The sequence below is a fragment of the Molothrus aeneus genome, chromosome 3 (assembly GCF_037042795.1).
Source record: "Molothrus aeneus isolate 106 chromosome 3, BPBGC_Maene_1.0, whole genome shotgun sequence".
Taxonomy (NCBI): domain Eukaryota; kingdom Metazoa; phylum Chordata; class Aves; order Passeriformes; family Icteridae; genus Molothrus; species Molothrus aeneus.
In genome coordinates this window covers 31,416,007-31,435,069 of record NC_089648.1, presented here as the reverse complement: position 1 = coordinate 31,435,069, position 19,063 = coordinate 31,416,007, and the positions used below count along the sequence as shown (strand labels likewise).

The window sequence follows — 19,063 nt, the reverse complement described above, 5'->3', positions numbered from 1 at the left end:
ATTTCAATTCAAAAGTCTGGGATGTTTTGTTTTCAGTTTCTTTGCTGTATGGTGTTTGAAAAAAAACCTAACAAAACAGCCACACGTGAGATGCTTCAATTCTCACACTCAAAAAGGAGTATCCTGTTTCTATTAAAAATACTCCTCCCCAACAAAAGCTGCTTTGGTAAGTTCAGCACTATCTGAGGAACAGAATTCAGAAAAGCTTCAGCACATGCTCTATTGGGACACGTGTAGCTCAGAGAGGGGGTGGAAAAGTCCACGTACATCCTGCTCGTGATTTGTCACAGTTGAGTGGAGAGTAGTGCTTGCATGGAGCCGTGTGTTCAGCCTGGGTCCGCCCACACACTCAACGTAGCTCTGAATATTCCTAGAGAAGGGATTTATTTTGCCATGTGAAAATGGCTTTTATAGAGAAGCAGTTGCCTAAAGAGTCACTAATACTAAAATACCCACAGTTTGCATTTAGAAAGGACAATATGAAACTTAGCTGGTGGCTATAGAAGGGTGAGGAGGGCACAGCGGTACATGGCCAAAACGAGAGGGCTGAGCCATCTGTCAAGTTCCGCGATTTCTTGCAGCTTACAAGGGTTTGTTTACATGCAGGAAAGTACTTGGATTAGAGCAGCCGTGCTGCTGGTGGCGGTGGCACAGACAGTGGCCTGCAACACTGAGGTTTGGGTTCATGTTTTGGGGTGCTTTTCCTTTTGGAGTGCACACTGGCTTTGGCTTTTTCCACCTGAGATGGGGTTTTTCCCTTACAAGAGTACAAACCTGGGTAGCTTCGGGCTTAGCTCTGCCAGTGGGACCATGGCACGTGGTGCCCGTGCAGCTGTTGGCAGCAGTGCCAGTGCTCTCCTTGCAGCCCTTGTGTGATGCAGCTGCTGCCACCTCACCCGCCCATCCTTCAGCGGGGGCCGTGCGCGCCAGGCTGCAGGCTCAAGGCAGGGCTGTGCTGCGTGTCCCGGGAGGAAGCGCTCGCTTAACAACCAAACAAACTCCAGCTGTATTGCTGCCTTTGCTGGTTACAGTCGCTAGGATACACGCTGTGTACCTGGAGGCGCTTCCCCGACACGCCACGCTCTTGGCGAGGGCGGTGTCCTGCGTGAGAGGACTTTGTAAACAGCTGTGGGACATCAGGGGCAGGCTTTGGTTTTGGGGTGGCTTTTGAGATCCCTGTCCCCACACCCCGCTCTGCTGTCGGGAGCTGGCCTTTCCAGCAGCAGCTGGGCTGCTTCCCCTGCTGCACCGGGAGGACCCGGCAGTGCTGCCACCTGTGTGCGGTGCTCACTGTGAGTGGCACCTGCATGCGAGCTCCTTTCAGTGCCTACCGCAGGACAGCTCAGCAGCGAGGAGATTTTTAGACGCTGTGCCCACTTTTTGTGATAGTGGAATTAATTAAATCAGTCTTCTGGCTACGTCCTTGCAGTCCAAACCACTTGCATTGAAAGAAAAATTCTTATTCATGATGTAAGCCACTATTTTCTTTTTCCTTGCAACACTCCAATCACTGCTTTTAATAGAAATAGGTGATGAAGTCATATTTTAAGATTAGGAAGTTTCTTTGTCCATGACCTTTTGAAAAACTAGGCCAGTGCTTTCTAACAGGGAAACCTCAGGCAAAGCCACAAGAAATCAAACTGAGTTGCAGAGACATGAAATACTTTGACAGTTCTGCAGATGTTAGCTGCCAGGGGCTGGGCTTTCCCAAGCAGAGAAGTGTGCACACGCTGTATTTGTGAACTAGCAAGGGAGGAGTAAGTACAGCTGGAGACAACTTGGCCCAAAGCACTGTGGAGGATAGGGAAAGCTCCAGGGTGTCAGAAAAAGCTGCTGAGGAGCAAGTGAAACCCAGAAGAGCAGCTTTGTAACTCGGGTGTGTAACAGCCCGGCTGTGGTGAACTTAGAGCAGCGCCTCTCTCAGGCGCATCCTCATCCCAGGCAAAGCCCCCATGCAGGTAGAGAGGAGAAGGAGGCCTTCTCTTTAAACAGTGACAGAGCAGTGGTTAGTTTTGTGCAGCTTCTCTGCTTTGCTAGGTACCAGCCATCTCCTCCAGCATACAAGGCCTCTCCAGAGCCAGCAGGAACTGGCTGAAATCAGGACTTGGCCAGCAATTAATTACTTAGGATGTTACTCTTGCCTTAGTTTGTCTTTCTGCCAGTACTGGGAGTGGCAGGAGGATTCTGCTATGTTGGTTGCTATGTAAACTTAGCTGTAGCTTAAAAAAGATGCTCGATGTTTAACATGTTGTCAACATCAATAGCAAAAAACAAAGGCAAGTGTAAAACACCTAAAAATATCATTACTTGTGGGTGACTTGATATGCAAGTGTTACTTTAGGGCAAGATTTTGTTATCTCTTCTGGTTTAGTGGACAATCTTTGATCTACAGAGTACTTTTGGTCCTAGAACTGTGGGTAAGACATAGAGATGGGGGAAAGAAATAAGTCTTGAAGGAGGTATTTACTTGTAATACCTTTTTCTGAAAGAAGTGACACTTGGGGTTTGCTCACATTTGGGGTTTGCTGAGAAACAAGAGTGAGAAAAGTTGAGCTACCAGAGGTGAGTCCACATGCAGCATCACATGCAGGTTGTGAGCAGCAGGGCTGTGTACCCAAAGCCTGGCACCTCCACACACTGCACACTTTGTCTTCTCTTCTATGTGCTCCCTGCTGCTGCCACAGCATCTACAGTGCTGTGGGGCCTCCCACCCAGCATTGGAGCACTGCATTGGAGAGAACAATTCTTGAAGGCAAAAAGGGATGCTCTTCAAAAGGTTGTCCTCTGTGTGGCACTGGGCTTTTCCTGCCTTGGGCTTTGCAGATTCTCTGTGTCTCTGTAGGCTGCAGAATCACAGAGATTTGCTTCTGGACATGGAGTCCATCCTCCCACTTGTGGCAGGATTTGCACCTGTGCTCAGGTCAGCTGGGGCTTTGTCTAGAGATGCCTGAAAACCTGCAAAGGGTGGAAATTACATGGCCTCTCTGGGCTGCCCAGTGCACTGCCCTCAGGGTAAACCAGGTCTGTCCTCCTGCCTGGCCTGGAGCCCCCAGGCTGGAGTTTGTGGCCATTGCCCCTGCCCCATCTCCTGCAGCTACCAGGAGATGTTTGGCTCCATCTTTGTAACTGTCCTGCAGGTAATACTTGGCTCTTATTAGTTCACCCCACAGACTAAATCCAGCTCCTTCCACTATCTTTCCAGAGGGCAGGCCTTAAGCTCCATGGACACCTTAGGAGCCCATCACTGGAGTCTCCACATTTTTTTGACATCCTTGTTGAGCAAGAAGCCCAAAGCTGGGCAGCAATATTAGATGCACTGCTCAGCAGTGTCAGTACTGGTGGATAAGTGCACCTCTGCATTCACTGACCACATATTTCGTGATGGAGCCCAGACTGCAGGCTGACTTATGTGCAGAGAGAACACTCTCCTGGCCCACACTCAACTTGGCAGCCACTGTAAGTCCCATCCTCTTCAGCAGGGCTGTGATTCAGCTAACTGCTTCCCAGCCTCTACTGGACACCCCATTAGGCAAGCAGCTGCCCTATAAAACAACAACAACAATAATAAAATCTAATCTATTGTTAAATAGTGAGACAAGCACCTCAAAAAGAAACATTAGTTGTAAATTACTTGTGCAAATTAAATGTCTTGTGTGTTTGCCCTGTTTAGTCTGAGAGACCTTGCAGAAAGCAGCTGTGATAGTTTAGTTCAGTAAGAATTACTTCAATACTTAAGTATCAATTTAAATACTTAAGTATTGGGCATCTGGGCATTTGGATCCCAGACCTAGGATATTCCATCAATCACACCTTTTGCATCAACTTGCCTGCCCCTTTGTTACAAGGAGAAGAATCTCCTGTGTGGAGCAGAGCCCACCAAGCATCACACCAGCTGCCAAAGCTCGAGATGACTGGCTGCTTCCCGTATGTGGCTGCAAGAGGAGCTGCTTCCTCCCAAGGAAAGGAGCTGGGAGCAATCACTGGGATCCAGTGCTCCAGTCCGCAGGGCTGCACTCCCGCAGCCCTGCTCGGCACTGAGAAAACTCCACAGTCTCCCTGGCGATGGAGAAGCTGGTGGAGGCCGGGAGACACTTCCTGAAAATCAGCGGCTCCCGGACATTCCTGGGAGGGGGCGGCTGCTGCTCCTGCTGCTGCTGCTGCTTCAGCGGCTGCGTTGGCACAGCCCCAGGATATTTATCTGCCTCCACAGCCTGGCAGCCAGCCAGCCCCTTTTTATTTTTTTTCCTTTAAGGAACCACCCGCAGAAGGGAAATGAGAGACTCCAACCGTTTCTTTCAGCAGATTCTCGTGCAGACAATGAAGGAAAGTTTTCAGGAATGATCTTGTTTTTATAGGTACTTACTGCCTTGAAAGGTCCATTATTTACCAAGTACAAGTATCCTTCTCTAGTTCCAGAACTAACCAGGCAAGATTACAGTGCTGAAAGCAACTGAAGGGGTGGTGGGGGAAGGGAGGGAGTGCATGGGCTCCTCCTCGGATGGTGGCTGTATTCCAATTAGCATAGATCCCACAGGAGGCCGTCAGTAGAGGGACCGTGCTGCTGCTATGTCGTTACCTAAACCCCTCTGAATTTTTTCCGGTTTGGTGTGTGACTTCGCACAGAGCTGTGGTTTGTGGCATCTCACAGCGCTCCCGAAGCGTGGGGAGTGTGGCTGCACGTGTGTGTCCACGCAGCCATGTGCGGGGGCATCCCTGGCTCTGCTGGGACCCAGCAGTGCTCCGAGGGAGCGGCTTCCCGGCCATCTGCCCGGGGGGCACTCTGTGACCCACTTCGGTGCTCTTAGATAAGACTCTTGTGTTGGTGACAGAGATGTACAGACTGAGGTATGGTGTCCCCAGCAGAAGGATGAATGGTGTTAGAGAAATTTCTGAGTAGAAATTAATGCTGACTGGCTTTCGGGAAGGAGAGGGCTGTTGTTCTTATTAGTGGGTGTAAGAAGCCCTCTAGGGTACTGCTTCAAGGGGACCTTGTGAGGTTTAGGTCCACTGTCATCCATCTGGGAGTCTCATGAAGAAGAATATGACACTGGGATACCATCAGAGCTAAGAAACCGAGTCAAACAAGTTCTGTCATGGCCTCCCAGTGCTGCCTCAGGACAGCCCTCAAGGGCTTTAAATATTGGATGAAAGCATTATCAGCACGGCATGTAACAATCACTGGTAGCTCCAGATTTCTTTGGGGGCGTCTGAATAGGGAACTTATCCCTGTATTTTGAGGAACAGGCTGTTACAAGGGGTTTTTTTCTCTCTATTTGCTCTGTGAAGGACTCCTGCAACAACCATTTGTGGGAATGTATCAGTCCAAGTAATAAACCTGTTATTGGCTTTTCATCTTCAGAGATATTGGCACTATCTCAGCCAGAGCCTGAACGTTTCCTGAAAGGGAGGGGTATTAGCTTCCCTTTAATTGCTTAAGTAACATAACAAAGAGCAATGGCAGGTGGGCTGCATCTCTCATCCTGTTTCCACAGCATCTGTGCAGTGTCACAGCGATGACATGGTGGAGAAAGATCTCTCACTGTGGCCACCTGGCAAAGGTAAAGGTGGTAAGAACTCTTGACCTGGATGACAGAAAGCATGAATATCAGCCAGAGCTGTAAAGCTTGTAAGTGAACTCCAAAGACCTGCCATGCATGTACATGCAGGATTGAAGAGCAAGATGTGTCATGGATAAAAGCACACTGTGAGCACCAGACAAGCCATTTGCCATTAATAGGAGAGATGAGGAGATCTGTTGTCTAGAGAGAAAATTCACATTGGCTGAGAGCACACCTGGTGCTTTGTTACAGCATTTGACAAAATAAACAAGGAGTTTAAAAAATATGCAAAGCATGTGCTTCCTTGTCTCCAGAGCAGGAAAAGGGGGAATCTTTGTTTCTGTTCACTAGATCACCACTCTACACAATCTGGGTATTTTTGGAGCTGTGGCCAGTCTAAAGAGAACAATCCCACTCCCATGGTACATTTTAGGTACTGCCAGAGGGCTCCTGGCATGTTCAGGAGAGTTGAGGGTTTTGACGCACTCTTCCTCATGACAGATGACAGAAGCTGGCAGGATTAAAATAGCCTCAGAACAAACTGCTCTTAATCTTGAAAACAAGCAGACATAAGGATGCCATGACCTGTTCCTGCAGAAACAGGCAGACTGACCCCCTGCTGGATGGCTCTCAGGCAAACTATGAACTCAAGCAGGAAAAAACCAACGGGGAGTGTGAAAAAGAGGGGACCTATCCTTAGTCAAGGTGCTGTTAGCCATGAACAAAAGCCTGAGTTTTCCACAAACTGTCATCCGAGGTTCTACCTCTCATTACCCTCCTCCTCCACCACCCTTTGAAGGTTTAGCAGCTGTACGTGCTTAACATAATATTTTCATTTTAAATGTAATAAAGTTATCTGTTCCAAGGCCTTGAGTCACATTGACTAAAACTCAGTTTCACTTCTGATATGGAATTAGTTCTTGGTTCTTCACTTATGGGAAAAAAAATTCAAAGGATCATCTTCTTGAGCATCTGAATATACTGTAAAAGTTTGTTTTGATCAGTTTTTCAAGGCAAAAACAAAGTATTTGTTTCAAGAGTTAAATGGAGCAAGCAAACAACTTTCATGGGTAACCACTGAGCTCTTGAGCTAAATGTCTGGATAGGAACAAGAGAAGTATGGGAATTAGTCTACTAAGCTGGAGAAAATATTTTGCTTGGGAGCTCATTACAGCTGAATTCACACAGTACTTCATTGTTACCTGGATTGCTTATACCAGAAATAACAAATGTACTTCCTCCAGACCCAAATAAAAAAAACCCTACCAAAAGCCAGGCTCAGTGGCAAGAGATGACCTTTACTTTGCAGCACTCAAGGACGTGGGGTGGGTGGTGACAAACAGAGAGTCTGGAAGCCTGCAAAAATGCAGAGAGGGCCAACATCTTCCTAAAATCTCTGCCTGGGTAAAGAGGTAAACGACAAGTTTGGGATGCAGCTGTAATTGCCTGTGCTGTCACCTTCAGAAAAGTTCCTGGGTTTTGAGCCTGTGGCATCTGCCAATGGCTGAAGGACATTTGCACCTGTGAGAGGCACCCAAGGCACCTGATCACACACAGCTCTGGGAATGGGGCTGGCAATTAACCTTAGATCTCCAGGTGCCTCCCACAGCGACTTCCCTTCCCGAAGGACCCGGAGGACACACCTTGCACAAGTGGCCTCTGGCCGCTGCTGCAGTCCCAGGTGTGCGCTCCTGCTGGAGGAGGCTGCAAACGCCTTTTCCCAGAGTTTCGCTACTGCGGGGAACAGGAAGAGAAAGGTGTGGAGGAGCAATGGGGCCATAAACCCAGCTCCCTATTTTGCTGGTGGTTTAGGTTGCTTTAAGGAAGGATTTCCCTAACTTCAGGGATAAAAACTGTTTGTCAGTCACTGCTCAGTGACCAAGTAACACAACTGTTGATGAAATAAGCAGGGTTTTAACAACTTAGGGTTTTAAGTTGCTATACTTCATTCTCTCCCTTTTTATGGTTTATTCTGAGGGGGCTGAAAACCAAACATCTTAAAAATGACTTTTTCTTTTCCATCCTAGTAACTGTCTGGTAAGTTTTAAGTTAGGCAAAGCAAAGCAAACACTATCATATCTGTCATTAGCTGTAATTCTTTTACATTTCAAGTCTGATAATAAAATACAGAGGTGTGCTACACATTTCCACCAATGACTTAAGATTTATGAAATTAGCAGTAACAGATAAATAGGGATACAACTCACTAATTAAAACAATACAGTTATGTTGTTGTTTTCAAATGTCAGAATTACTTAAATAACAGAAATTTTTATTTTCCTGTCAATGTATCTTAATTTATGACAACGAACAGCTTTGAGATTTTTTTTGTTTTATCCTGTCTCTCACTCTTTAATTGAGCTAACCCATCAGTGACTTTCAATTCACTCTCCATAGCTGGCACGGAAGCAGCTGGAGCCAGCACTTCAAGGAATTATGCCAGACTTTTTCCCCTGCATGTTTGACCATGAGCATTCTTCCCTCTGCTGTTGCAGCCCCTTTCACACCAACAGAGTCCTGCTCACTGCTTCCTTGTCTTATTTCCCTGCCCTGCCCTATTCAGCAAAGGCCTCGAGTGTCAGTTAATTCCACCTCTAGTTTTAGTAAACACCGAGGCTCCAATGTGCTGGCCGGGCTGCCTGCACATTGCATCTTCCCCAGTTTTTCTGTGAACATCTGGCACGCTCATTTTACACTCTGCACAATGAAGCAAAAGTATTAGATGAGTTAGCTATGCAATGCAGATACATCTAGCATTTCACAGTTATTGCTAAAACTGTGGTTAAGCTGCTATTGTGCAAATATCCTTAAATACAGTAACTTATACTGACACCAAATAAAACCAGAGAGGATTTAATGCTGCAATTTTCCCCAGATTTTTTTTACTTACACAGTATCATAATGCTGCTTTTACTTTCTCACCAGTCACAGTATTTCTGTGTTTTGAAGGATGCCATTATGCACATGCTAACTTCTTTCCATTAGCACCCTTCACTTCTCTCTCTACAGCTGCTTTTTGCCAAAGAGTAAATTTTCATCCCTGTGCTTTTGTTGCCTAAACCCCCAGCTGACCTATGACCTCGCAGCCAAAAGACTCCCTGCTTAGGTTGCACTTTCTTTTCTTAGGTCAGATAGGAAAGAACTCAACCATGCATTAAAACAGGAGCTTGTTAAGACCAGCTTCATGGCTCGCTCAGTTTCCCACTGCTGCTCCAAGGGCTTTACGAAGCAGCAGCTTCCACCCCAAGGAGAAGAAGCATCCCGTGTCCCCTTGGCCCCCCACCCAGCACAGAACCAGGGAAAACATTTTTCTCTTCTGAATTAGCTACCAATTCTCAGTTTGGAATTTGCAGTGAGGACAGTAAGTGTTTCATTGCATTAATTCTTCTGAAGACTTTTTATATAAAATATTGAAGTCAATGTCCTCAATAAAATTTATCTTTGTTTTCCTCAGAACAAACATGAGGAACAGAGGGGCAAAAAGGAATTAGAGTATATAGATTTGTTTTCTTCTTATAAGAAGCTAATCCACAGAGGGTAAAAGTTTAATTTTCTCAGTGTAAATAGCATGTTTGCTTAGTGCTCTCAAGTATAATTCCAAATAAATAAGTGGAGCAATACTGCTGTTTACATCTGGATTTTCAAACCTCCCTGCACCAATGTGAGTTAACAACAGATCACAAACTCTCTCAGACTAAGTACAGGGTGGGGGAAAAGGACTGTTTTTGCTTGGTGACATGCCTTTAGACCAGAAAGTGCTTACAGCATAACAGACCATAAATCATTATATGAAAAAATAAAAACATTGTGTCACTCGTGCAGGCAGAAGCAAGCGAGTGATGTCATCACTCATCTTTTTACCAACATGCTATTAGACCTAACACTGTATTTCCAAATAAGATGGTTTCCTTGACATAATGTACTGATATTTAACTGTAGAAGAAAAAAATGAAAGAAAATACAAGCATTGCTACTTACAAATAATGTAAATTATGATTTAATTACATAGTTTAGACTGCTCTGAAGTGTGATTTTATTCATAGTTTCAAACAGAACAAAGATGGAAATCCTTCAGCTCCACAATGTATGTAAGTTATCTGGTTATCCTGCAGCTGAAATCTTACAAAGGCTGCTGACTATCACCCACTTTGCACAAGTATAACACACTTTGCACAAGCAAAGCCTTCTCTTACTGTTCAAATATTCCTGTTTCACAAACAGCACTGTTAATAATAGCACTGAAGGACACATTTACTCAACAGGTGATGGAAATATTTTCCTGTATTTGAATGAGATGTAATTACAACTTTGCTAAAACAAACCCCACTCTGTTTATAATGGAAGTTAAAGCAGTCCCAAATCACTGTCCTTAATCCTCTGAGACCCTGAAGAGAACACAACAGCTCCCAGATGTTTAACAGGATGTCATTCCAAATGTCTGCAGTCACATACATACATACATGAAACAAAGCAAGGCTTGTACTGACTTAACAGATTCACTATGAATTTCCTGCTCAGATCTGCTAGGAAAACCATGATTTACCAGTTTTAGACACCTCATAGGCTTGCAGTGTAGACTGACTTTTTTTTGGACCACCTTTTCCCAAAGATGTATTAAACCACAACTCTTCCGGAGCAACCTATGAATTGCTTCTTTCACTGCCAGTTTGTTTCTTTTCTGGATCAAGATAACTGCCTTCAAATAAAATTCTGTTTTTCATTCCTTCTTTAAGCATTCTTTGTCGGATCCTTTGCTGGGCCAAGTTGTACCTGCAGTAAAACCTAGAGGAGGGGATGAAAAGGAAACACAATTCCCTGCTTTATATGAGTGGCAGCTTTCAGGCAGCTGAAAAGTTGCAACCACATTGCTAGTAAAATTAAGCATGCTGCCTTTGGAATTAGGACACAAGGATGGGGTATGAAAAGGGAAAAATAATTAAGAAAAATGGAAATAAGTGGGGGAGTTGATAGCTTAGAATTCAAGAAACAATAGGAAGTATTTTAAATATATATATATAGATATAAACATAAACATTCAAACACAGTGAAATGTTTTCCTTTAAAGAAGATAAGTATCTTGGGGAGAAGGAAGAGGATGCTTTGCTAGGCAGTTTTTTTTATGTGTTTTCAAAACCAACATGAAACACTGTTTCTGAAAACTGAAACACGGGGATCATGTTGTACCATTCAGTCAACATAGGCCTATCAAAATTGAAGAAGAATTTTACATACCAGTATCCTAACATTGTGCAAATATAGCTACCAACTGCAACATCACAAGATCTTTTAACTCTACCTGAAAGAAAAACAAAAAATCTTATGAAAAGTTAGAGAAAACAACTTGTATGACTTCCCATTATTAATAACACCTAACAACAAATTGAAGACTTTTTCTTGCAAATAAATATATAAAACCCAAAAGGAGTAAGTACTTACTAGTTGCTAAAAAATGTCCAAGACCCATAACTAAAGCCCCCAAGGAGCCATAGAGCACTGATTCTCGTGCACACGGGGTATTTTGAACATCGAGAAATCCGAAGAGCTTAAAGGACTGTAAGACAAAACAAAACAAAACAAAAAAAACTATAAATTTAAAAAATCACTTCTGTAGGAGACTATGATGCCAACTCAACTGTAAAATTGACTTGTTATCGTAATAGTCAAGCATAACTAGCTGAGAACTTACTGTGTCCAGGGTTATAGATGACCAAAAGTGAACAGGTACAGATACATCAGGGATGTTTCTGGAAGAGTTAACTACTAATTTATATAATATAGTTTTGCACAAAACTCTTGATCCATCCTTTCCACTGAATATTACACATGAACTACTTAATTTCTTACCTTTACATTCCCCAAAATAAGAGAGAAGACCCTTAAGAATCCAGGATTTTTGTTACATTGCAACAAAGAAGGAAGGCTATGATCAAGTATGCAGTTAGTCAAGCCATGTAATTTTAGTACCTGAAGCAAGCAAATGTGCTTGGAAAAAGTTAACTTACTGGAGAATGAGCATGTAGTAGAGAACCTAATACTGAACAAAAATATTTATAAACCTAACTAATTTATGACTTAACCCTATGTCTAGGCAAGGGCTGGGCACATGGGTCAGGGTCAACTGGCTGCCCCTCAGTAACCCCTGAACATTTTTCTGCAGTCAATCCTTTGGTCAGGGATGGTGTAAGAACACGTTTCAGTCTGTTGTGCTTAAACCATTAGAGCATGAAGAATCATGTGTGCAACTGTACCAAAATTCATCAAAGGTGATTGTTTTATTTTGTTGTGAAGGTATTCCACTTGGTCAACGTAGATTTTGAAGATGGAGTACTACAGTGCTCAACTGCTGGTGGAGAGCTGACAACTCTGTGAGAGAAGTCATTGTGTCACTGTGGTAATGGGGATGGCAAGCATGGAAATCCCCAGCGTTAGTTTTATCCATGTTCCCTTGGGACAGCCATCAGCTGTCCCTGCGTACAAGCGAGACAGAAAGGATGTGGTCTATGTTGGTCGAACCTCCTAATGAGTAATTTCAAGCGCTCTCACATGGAAGAAGTCACTTGATATGTTGCTGTTGTTGGCTAAGAAGGTATCCCTGCTACATCCATGCAGCGTGATGCATCCTTTTAAAATAGCGTCTCACCTGCTGCCAGGCTGGGCATCATTTGTTATGTCTCTGACCACTGCTGACCACCGGCCCCACGAACCCTCCGGCCTCACCACCAAGAGAAAGTCCCGCGGAGGGACCCGGGGGCCACAGCCCACACCCAAACCCCGCCCGCGCACCTGGCCCGGCAGACCCCAGTTGTGCCCTGGGTTTCCGTGAATTGTTCCCCAGCTATTTCCTCGGGCGCTGGAACAGCGGGGCGGGGCGGTGGGGGCACGGTCACTGCTGCTCTGCAATGACCTCCCGTGTCCCCAGCGCGGGGCTGCCGCGGGCAGCTCATCCTCCCCATCCTCATCCTCCTCCTCCTCCTCATGATCATCCTCATTCTCCTCCCGGCCCCTCGCCGCCCCCCCCGCCCTCCATTACCTTCCCCGGCTCAGAGTCGCCCTCGCCCGCCATGCCGCGGCAGCGCCTCCCCGCCCGCACCAGCGAGCCGGGGCTGCGCCCGCGTACAGAGCGGCGCCGAGGGGAGGCCGCTCCGCCCGCCCCGTCTCTATGGCGCCCGCGGAAGGGGCGGGGGCGGGCGCGCCGCCGCCATTTTAGGTCCCGGCGCCGAGCGAGATTCCAGCGCGAATCCTTTGTTCGGCGAAATGGGTCACGGCGCGGGGGGCGCGCGCGCGGGCACGCGGCCGGGGGGGCGGGGCGCCGGCTCTCGCCCCGCCCCGCCCCCGCCTCGCGCCGCCCGCCCCCTCCCCGCCGCGGGCGCGCGCCCGGGCCGGGCGGGGCTGAGGGCGGCGCCGGGAATCCGCAGGGATCCCGGGAACCCGCACGGATCCCGGCGGGAGCGTGCGGCTGAGCCACGCTCTGGCATCCCGGGCGCCATAGGGGCCCTGCCGCGGTCGGGCTGAGCCCAGCTGTTCAAAGCGAAAAGAGAAAGGACGGGGCTGGGAGGTGCAAAGGCGCTCAGTGCGTAGCGCCCAGTGGGAGAAGGAGGTTGCGGGAGCCTTCGTGCACCTTGGCCAGCCTGGTGGATGCGGGGATGTGTATCCCGAGAGCTGATTGCCAGGGGGAGCATGCCAGGGTGCTGGAATGGGCCGAGGAAACGATGACTTGTGCAGCTGGGCGAAATTCCCCGGGTGGCAGCGGGAATTAGGAGATGGAGGAAGAATTGGTTCAGAAGTGCTCTGGAAAATGGCCTCCTGTGAGGAGGCCATGCGGAGCGGCGTCGGACACAACCCCAGCGGGTTCAGCCTGATTTAGCGGGGTAAGCCTGTGCTAAATCACTTGGACATGCTGGAAATTACCCCTTAGGTGTGTTACTGTACCTGCAGTAAGGATGAGACAAGGTAAATAGTGCTAAGTGACTTAGGACAGAGGTACAGTTCTCCAGGATACTGTAAAAATATATTTTGCTGCAAGAAGACATGGCTCTAAGTAGAGAATTACAGGGCAGATTCAATTTAGAACCTTTTCTATCTTAGCAATGAAGTATAACAAGGATGAGAGATGTGTAATACTGCTCTTTGATCTAAAAAATAGTGTGTCCTGACTTATGAGGCATGAGATATCTTCAGACCTTGTTAAATATTATTATGTGTTTGGGGTTTTTTTAATCCTATGCTAAATAAAATGGTCTTTTTCACACACTGAAATTTATGTTCATGTGGATTTTTTCTTACTACTTTTTGTCTTTCCCATGTTTGTGGGATTTTGGAAACAAAGTACTTTCACACAACCATTTTTCATGTTTCACCAGCTGAAAAGTGCTGCTGCACATTTTCATGAGCTCTTTTAAATCTCTTTAAATTGAGATTAGAAACAAATCTCAATCTTTCCCCAAGTCCCAATCCATCACTGTTTCGTCATCTAAGCAGACATTGCAGACAGAGGTCTGAATTCATGGGGCACTGATTCAACATTTGCTATCCATTTGAAAAAGATCAGTAGAAATCCCTCACATTGTGAGTAGTTTGGCCTTTTTTAAATTAATGTATATTATGTATGTAGAGATGCAAACATAGGACATTTGCTAGATGGTGCGAAAACCAAAATTACTGACCTAATCTGTCCTTGGAAAAGTTTGTAATGTCCAGTTTTATTTTTGTTGGTTTAAAAATTAAGCAGTGACAAATACTGAGGAATGTAGCAAGAAATCCCAAGAGAATGCTGACATGTCTGAGATTAAGAAGGGCACAGTGGTGAAAAAAGAGACACTGCTTTTGCTGCTAATGAGGTGGCCTGGCAAGCAGCAGCTCATATTTTGAAAAGAATGGAAGGTTTTTTTGCTTTGAAAGAATTAAGGTGGTGGAGAGCAAAGTACACAAATAGAACCTCTTCTGTCTGATAGTCAAGAATAGGCTAAGCAGAAGTACATGGTTTTCCCTATGTGTCATTTATCCTTTTCCCAAATACCCAGATCACACAAATTGCACTGCAATAAACAATACCATTCTATTTTTTTTTCTCCCTCTCCTTGGTCCTTGGTCATTACTCTGCTTTACTGCTGCACCTCACAGCTCTGCTTCTTGTCCTTCAGAAGCTGCCCCAAAATGAATCACCATTCCCCTTTGTGGAGTTAGAAGTACACAGGGCTGCTTGTTGGTGCTTGAGATGAGTGAAGATGCTGGAGCTGGAGCCTGCTTAGCTTAAGGAAGAGGGGCACTTGGATGGCCTGAAGCATGCACCCATTTTTCCCTCGTGTCCCTTAGGGACCTGAGATGCCAGGGTGCGCAGAGGGCACGGGGTGATGTCCTCCAGCACTTGAGGGGGGCAGGGTTCTTAAAGCGTGGGCCTTGTACTTCTGCTGCTTTTACCCTTGTGTGCTCTGAAGGCTCTGTGACTAGGGGCTTCTTTTTCACATCCTGGACTCAAATAAAAATGAGGGTGGCTCCTTCTGGCTCACTGAAATGCAGGTTTTAGCCTGTAAGTTGACCAAGGAGGTTGAGGCTCTGTGGGCATGTGGTACTTTGTAAGGGTGATCGATCACACAGGGAATGTGAGAGCTGCTGGAATATGCTCACTGCCTTGGCAATGTGACTTGCTGCAAGAGCTGGACCGACTTTTATTTAAACCCTTGGTTCACCTGGCCCAGCAGAGGCACATCCCAGAGCATCTTCCACTGTGTTCTGCCAGTGCGCATACAGGGAAGGTGGTACAGCAAAAGCCCCTGTGTGCATGCCTCTCTCCATTAGCAGGGACGCTGTGCTGTTTCTGGAAGCCAGGCATTTTGTATACACAAGTTTGGAAGTGCTGCCTTGAATTTCTGAGCCTAAAGAACATAACTGAGATATCTAAACATTCTTGTTTCCTTAATGACATTGACTGGAGCTGGAGGCCCTAGGCAGACCTGCCTATGCATGGTCAGTTCTATCCATCATGGTGTGCTGATTTCCACTTGCTCTCAGCTGTTTGAACTTTTACTATATTTATGCAGTTCTTACTTTTATTAGCACTGATCAATAAAGTGTATCATCCTTAGCTGTATGCCTCTTCAACCTGAAATTGACAGCTGGTCAATGGTTTGGATTGGTCTTTGACAGCATCTTTGTTCTCTCACCCTTCACCTCTGTGTTTAAAGGTTAGACCAGGCAAACTCTTGTCAGTCCAGGAGCAGGGAAGAGGCCAGCGTGTACAGGACATGAAGCAGCAGACAGAGAGTGCTCACGTCACACCAGTGCAGACAGGAACCTGGCTCACTGACTTCTCCAGTGCTTATTCCTTCATCAGAAGACTTCACTGAGGGGTCTGATCCCTACATACATGGGTCTTGTCACTTCTGACACAATTTTGGGCTGTACTCCCTAGAAGGAGGAAACTATCACACAAGGGTGGAATTTCCTACCTTTAGCACCTCTTGGCCATGTAAGTTGCTCCTATACTGTAGGGTGTTTATGTAGCCTTGTGGAAAAGCAACTGCCTGCAAAAGCTGTGACAGCCTATCCTAAGAAATAAAAATACATTTATTAGAGGGTGACAACCCCTTTAGGTTGATGGCCACCATGGACAGATAACTAAACCTCCTGGTGAATTCAGCATCTCCCAAGGGCTGCATGCTCTGCCCAGGGAGTTTGCAAAGGCTCTGCTGGTCTGTCCATAACATAAGTTTTTACTGGCAAGCAGAGGCTGCTCTGCCTGTTCATATCCATAGATACCAGCTTAAACTGTTCTAAAGTGGGCTGCGGACACCAGAGGTGGCCCAGGCCTTCCTCCTCTTTGCTGTGCAATCAATCCTGCCTTCTCTGTGTCACCAGCTGTGCCACCTGATGCAGCTGAAAGTTAGCCTTACACAAAAAGCTGCTTCCTGGCCATGATGTGGGGGCAAACAGGCTGCTTTTTTGAGAGCAGTGCTGATTTACATCAAGTGCCTCAAGAAGTTGCTCTGTTGAAGATGTTTGGAAGGTAGCAGGCCATTGGGTTCCTGGGCTAGTAGCTGAATCACGCCTTAAGGCAAATTTTGGAGATGTCCAGCGGTGCTTTGTCTTCATGGTCACCCTGAAGCTACTTAAATAGCAGTGAAGCATTTTGCTTGTGTTAACCATGTGCCATTTTTTAAGCCATGAAATCAAGAGGTACTTAGAATTGCCACAAGTCATGAAGAGGATGATTATTCCACTCATGTCCTCAGTTGCCTTGAGTGTATTTGTCCTTCCAGAGAAGAACATTTTGTTACTGAATGCAAGTGTGTAGGAATAATGTGTTTTGGGGTTATGTATTTCTGAGCTGCACTTGCAGCCCAGAAAGCCAACTGCATCCTGGACTGTATCAAAAGAAGAGTGGCCAGTAGGTTGAATTCTGATCTACTCTGCTCTTGTGACAGACACCCCAACTGCAGTACTGCATCCAGCTCTGGGGTCCTCAGCCCAGGAGAAGCATGGATCTGTTGGAGTGAGCCTAAAGGAGAGCCACAAAGATGCTCAGAAGGCTGGAGCGCCTCTGTGGAGACACCCTGTGGGAGCTGGGGTTTTTCAGCCTGAAGAAGAGGAGGCTCTGGGCATATCTTATAGCAGCCTTCCAGTACCTAAAGGGAGCCTGCAAGAGAGCTGGAAGGGAACCTTCTGGCAGGACCTGTTGTGATGGGACAAGGAGTGATGACTTTAGAGTGAATGAGGGTATATTTAGATTGGATATTAGGAAGAAATTATGCCCTATGAGAGTGGTGAGGCACTGGAACAAATTGCCCAGAGAGGTGGTGGACGCCCCATCCCTGAAAACATTCAAGGTCAGACTGGATGGGGCTCTGAGCAACCTGATCTAATTGAAGATGCTCCTGCTCATTGCAAGGGGGTTGGATTAGATGATCTTTAGTAATCCTTCCAACCCAAAGTACTCTATGATTCTTTGATGCTATGATGGTTTTTGGGGGTAAATTGTTATTATGATGGCTGCAGAGATACTGTGCTGTAGGTTATGTCAGAGTAACCCTTGTGGGGTCAGGGCAGGCACGAGGAATGTGTGCAGGCTGCTTGTTGCCAAGGCAGTCAGCAACCACGTTCGTGCCATTGAATTTTAAAAAAACCCTTTTTTCCCCCTAAGCATTAATGTTAATGCAAATTAACTTTGAACTGCATGACAGTTTTATTCTGGGTTAGCTTTGCTGATTGTTTCTGTAGGTTGACTTTGCCTAACTTATCCCTAACTGCTGGTACAAGTGATCTTTTCATCTGCAACACATAAGAGATTTTAATTCAATGTACTCCTCTGAAAGCCTAAGAAATAAGGGCAGGCTTCTAATAGCTTTATTTTTTTCTGCCAGATCTTTTAATCTCTTTATGTTATTTAGGCACTTGATTCAAAAAAGAAGAGGGTTTTATATTAAAAAAGACAGCTTATATAAAACATAAGGGTTATAATTGCAGCTATACTGTTGGATGTAGAGCTAGATTTAAAATTTCCTGACTCACTAGTATAAATTGGACAAAAGGATGCTGCTGACTAAAAATAGAGCAGTTTTCCTTAAATAATCTTTTTTTTTTCATATATTGTAAATTACTTCATCTATGAAGCATGTCTTAAATGTATTACTGGCAAATACGAACGGACATTTAAGTTTTCTTGTATGTCACTGTAATCCACTTCAAGCAGATGATGGTACTATTTATTTCTGCATGTTTGGTCTTTTTTTCTTAATCTGCAATTCGGTAAGTTGTAGAACTTGTTGGATTTTTTTTTTTTTTTAACTGAAGATATTTGGAGATCTAAACTGCTTCTGACACAAATTTGAGTGGTGACCTCGTAACCACAGGGTCATAGGCACAAGACTGTGGAAGGGACTCCTTTCTTGCCTCAGAGCTGCCTTCCTTTGGGCCTATTTCATTCCTAAGGTGTTCATCTAACCTTACTTCAAAACTTCCCCTTCCATTTCACATCTTCATTTTTCAAAACACAGTGGCTGCCCTGAGGTTTCCGTCATGAAGAGAGTGGAGGGTGGTTATTATGAACTCTGCGCCTCGTGTTCCACGTCTGTCATGTGAATGTGTCAGGCTTAATCTTTATTAATTCCTGAGGGAAAACTGAAGACTAGAGCTAATAAGGTATTTGTATGGTAATTGTTTCTTTTGGGACGTGGTTTCTGAGAATTCATAACAAACTGAAAAGGGTTGCATGAGTATGAAATTTATTTAGAAATAAGCTGTTTAAATAGCACAACAAAATTAGAAAATTCATAGGGGAAAAAATATATTGAAGCTTATTAAATGCTCAGGCACCCTCTCAGTCATAAGAATTCCCTCAGCACAAGTCACTGGAAGCTGTTAGGGTATTCTGAGGAGTTATCGTGATGTGCTTCTTCTGTCCTTAGACTTTTCCCTATATATCCAATACTAGATAAATTAAATTTTTTGCATGACTCACTGGTGCTCTTGCATTTCTGCCAAGATTAGGGAGAAGGGAAAGTGATACAACA

General features: G+C 45.5%; 1 protein-coding gene across 1 annotated transcript; it reads right to left on the bottom strand.

The window, feature by feature from the left end:
* Positions 1-9,539: 9,539 nt before the first annotated feature.
* On the bottom strand, positions 9,540-12,796 carry COX20 (cytochrome c oxidase assembly factor COX20). Its single transcript, XM_066546611.1, has 4 exons — positions 12,589-12,796; positions 10,995-11,109; positions 10,791-10,854; positions 9,540-10,340 (listed from the first exon to the last, which is right to left on the bottom strand). Exons 1-4 carry the CDS (start codon positions 12,619-12,621, stop codon positions 10,199-10,201), a joined length of 354 nt encoding a protein of 117 aa, XP_066402708.1. The 5' UTR covers positions 12,622-12,796; the 3' UTR covers positions 9,540-10,198.
* Between the last annotated feature and the right edge of the window lie 6,267 nt (positions 12,797-19,063).